The sequence below is a fragment of the Durio zibethinus genome, chromosome 4, assembly GCF_047325235.1.
Source record: "Durio zibethinus cultivar Kanyao isolate XHJ-2024 chromosome 4, ASM4732523v1, whole genome shotgun sequence".
Classification (NCBI taxonomy): domain Eukaryota; kingdom Viridiplantae; phylum Streptophyta; class Magnoliopsida; order Malvales; family Malvaceae; genus Durio; species Durio zibethinus.
Window position 1 is genome coordinate 35,931,107 of NC_143165.1, and position 3,795 is coordinate 35,934,901.

General features: G+C 35.0%; 1 protein-coding gene across 1 annotated transcript; it reads right to left on the reverse strand.

Annotated features, from left to right (window-relative positions):
- Nucleotides 1-389: 389 nt before the first annotated feature.
- LOC111287671 (uncharacterized) lies at nucleotides 390-3,402 on the reverse strand. Its single transcript, XM_022878345.2, has 6 exons — nucleotides 2,732-3,402; nucleotides 2,604-2,640; nucleotides 1,953-2,189; nucleotides 1,791-1,838; nucleotides 872-1,320; nucleotides 390-798 (listed from the first exon to the last, which is right to left on the reverse strand). Exons 1-6 carry the CDS (start codon nucleotides 3,031-3,033, stop codon nucleotides 726-728), a joined length of 1,146 nt encoding a protein of 381 aa, XP_022734080.2. The 5' UTR covers nucleotides 3,034-3,402; the 3' UTR covers nucleotides 390-725.
- Between the last annotated feature and the right edge of the window lie 393 nt (nucleotides 3,403-3,795).

Sequence of the window (3,795 nt, forward strand, 5' to 3'; positions counted from 1 at the left end):
ATGAAAATATAAAAGTGAAATAGATACAATTTAAAATTTTAATAAAAAAAATATGTTTTTGAATTTTATACTATGATCAAATAAATTTTTTTACGTTTATTAAACATAAAGAAATATATACACAAATTACCAAATATAAGTTTGAATCCAATTTGACTTTTTTTTGCCAATAATTTTGGACTTTTGCTGCATGTTTGTTTCTTGGGAAAATAAAATAGAAAATTCCACTGATTAAAATATTGAATTGGGATTACTTCTAAGAAAAACAAGATTTAAAAAATGAAAAAACAATACCTCTAAACTCCTACTGTATGGAATTTCACATACATTATATATATATATATATATATATATATATTTTGGAATTGCATTTAATTTGAGAGAGAGAAAACAGAAAGAAAGATGAGCTCCATGGCTCCTTCAATATGGAAATATATATATATATATATATATATATATATATTATAATCTCCACATATATCCAAAACCTAGGATCTTTGTTACATTCTTCTTATTTCGATTAAACCCAACAAAGGAATTACTAAAGAAAAATTGAAATGAACGATCTAGAGTGAGGATGTGCATGGATGGTACTTGTTTCCGGGAGAAATAGCAGCAACCATTGTTATAGAAACATCCCAGGCCATCAACCAGACGATGGAGGAAACGAAATTTACAACCCCAATGTGCAAGAACTGCATGCTGAACAGTGAACACTTTCTTACTCAAACCTCAGTAGCTGTCTGCTTCAAGCAGTCAATATTGCACAATCCAACTGATCGTACCATGTCTCCCAAGCTGCAATAATCAGTTCCAATAGTCAATACAAAGAAAAGAGAATAAAAAAGGCTTTTTATGGTTCATATCTAACCGATCAAAACTATTTCTTGCTCTCTCTGAATGATCTGTGCTGTTCCTAGCCTTCATATTTCGATCAAGGCTCTTTCTTGATTTCTCTCTTTTGTCGGTGCTGCCTCTTGCTTTCTCCCTATCGTCTGTGCTTAGCCTAGATTTTTCCCTCTGCCCAAAACTTGGCCTACCCTTCTCTCCATGGTCAGTGCTTGGCCTGGATTTCTCCTTATTGTGGTCTGCATTGTTGGAAGGTTGGTCGGATTGATCCTTTGGTTGCTCAGATACATTTCGAGGACGTGGTAGTTTCTCAATGGCTGATATGAACTTCCTAAGGTGCGTTAAGTACTCAGGGTAGAGTTCCAGATTACAATGGTTTCCCCCTTTGAGCCACAAAGGTTCGTACTTCTCTTTACATAGCTCCCAAAGTTGCTTACCATGAGAAAAATCCACCACTTCATCTTCAGTTCCCTGCATAACATTGTTAAATAAGTACTGAAGTATCCTTCAATCAACTTGATCAATCTCCTTGTAACAACATGTGACGCCCTAATCCCACGTTAAAAAATTGTGACGATCCAATATAATCATATAATATATATGAAAATATCTAAACCCATTTTTTTTATATCTAAACCATAAGACTTTCGGATAAAAACAAATAATATATTGCCAGGTTCAGCAAAAAAGTGAAACCAACATGAATGTTCAATCAATTTTGAGTTATAGCACTATTTGTTTGTAGAGGAAGGTGTCATCTGTCAAATATGCAGTAAAGCAACGGGGATGATATACATCAGACAGTGATGGCATTTATGTTTTACTTAAACAGTCTGAAGTAAATTCAACTGATCAAATCGTAAACTAGGCATTGAATAGGTGGCTTAATTCATCTACAATGAATCATTCCGATGAAAGGACTGAAGAAAATACAAACTCACATGAATGACCAGAACAGGGCAGTCAAGTAGAGGAATTTTATCAATATTCTGCAATAAAACCAAGAAGGGTACTCTTTAATAAAGAGAAGAACTGTCACACATTTTGAAACAGAAAAACTTTTAGTATAGTTCAACTTGGTGAAAAGAAATTGAAGCAAAAACCTTGTAAATGTCAAACCAGAATGTACGCTTCACAGGATACATGACTCGGAGGCCAGACAAGATTGGACTGTGAAGAATTACAGCCCTCAAGTGAGGCAACCGGAGGGCTAGTTCCAGAGCAGGTCCACTCCCAACTGACTGTCCATACAATATAGTCTCTTCCTGTTTTACTCCATAGGTCTCTTCCAGGCATTTGTAAGCTGCCTCTATGTCTGCATATGTGTCCTGCTCACTTGGCTAAATGCCAAAAATATATCAGAACAATCATGAATTATCAGATTAACTCTCAGTCGAATCAGAAAGATTAATTTAGAGACCTTGACGAATAAATATTTTTCATGGGATTTCTTTTGTTACGAAGGAGGCCGCAGCTTAAAAATAGAGAAAGTAATTGTAGGTGCTGAGATATGAATCTTAAATCTGTTGGATGTCACAGCTTCATAAATCAGCTAAACTAAGTTCTGGGTTCATTTTCCATGGGATTTTGCTATTGTAGTAGGAGGAAATTTTCCCATGATAATAAACGAATTAAATTGATAAGAAACAAAGGTTCCATGTTCATATTTCATATCTCCAGTCTCTCTCTCAATCTTTTGACTTTCCCCTGTCTCAGCCAAAGCCTACATTGAAAAGAAGAAGACCGGATTATACCTTTCCAGAGGATTGTCCATATCCTGAGTAATCGTATCTGCATCAACAACTTTTCTATGTTCTCAACTTTTTTCAGGGTTAAACTATGGGAAAAATCTATGAACATTTAACACACAATTGTAACTAACCCCATGAGATTAGCATTAAGGTGGACACTGAGCTCAGTGAAAATGTGATACATCTGACCAAGATCAGCAGCATTTCCATGAGAATATAGCACTGTCAATGAAGCTGATGGGTTCTTCACATACATAGCCACAATCTTATTCCCTCTCTTGGTACTCAGCTTCAATACGTCCACGTTATCTCTCTGGTTAACATCTGGGATCCTCATTTTCCCACTTGCGTCATCCACAATTATGTTGTAGGAAGGCGGGTCCGGAGGGAAAAACGCAAATTTTGCTGCCATAGATGATGTTGCAGTCCCCATTTTTTATCCAGAAGCATGAAACAATGATAGAATTTGATGGTGATTAAATATTTTTGGTGTGACAAGTTGATAAAAACTGCATGGTAAGGCTTTTAGACAATGCCTAGACTTTGAGGTTAGTTTTTTTTTTTTGGTTTGGAGGGTAAGAGACTAGACAGAGAACAAAGATTATAGTGAATGAGACAAAAGCAAGAAGTGGAGATTTAGGAATTCAAGATTCTGGGATTTGGTTGTTTATGTTTGGTTCTTGAGAAATTTTGGGCATGAAAAGGACAAGGTAGGAGCGAGGAATTTCTTGTCGGTTATTAACCAAAGAGTGATTTCCGGCTTCAAAAATGGCTACAAAAAGTTAATGCATTCTTTATTTTCTAATACTTTTTATAATTTGGGCCACAATACTCCTTTCCTTTTTGAAATTTGAATTGCATTATATGGCTCTTCGCAATGATATAGTGGACCAAGATGTTTATAGATACTTCAATGGCAGATGTGATTAATTGGTAGATGTTCATCCTTCCTGTTTTCTTCTCTTCATCGGACAGTGCTTAAGTAATACTCTGATCTCTACAAGGGGAATGAAAATCATACAAATGCAAAGATTACTTAAAAATTATGCTTGGAGACAAAATCAATCAACCAATATATATGAAAATTTGAAAATTGAATCTGAAATTTAATTGATTCATACAATCACTTTTAATAGATGATATTTAGTGCAGAAATTCATTGCCATAATTCTATTACAATGAAATGACTTCCCTG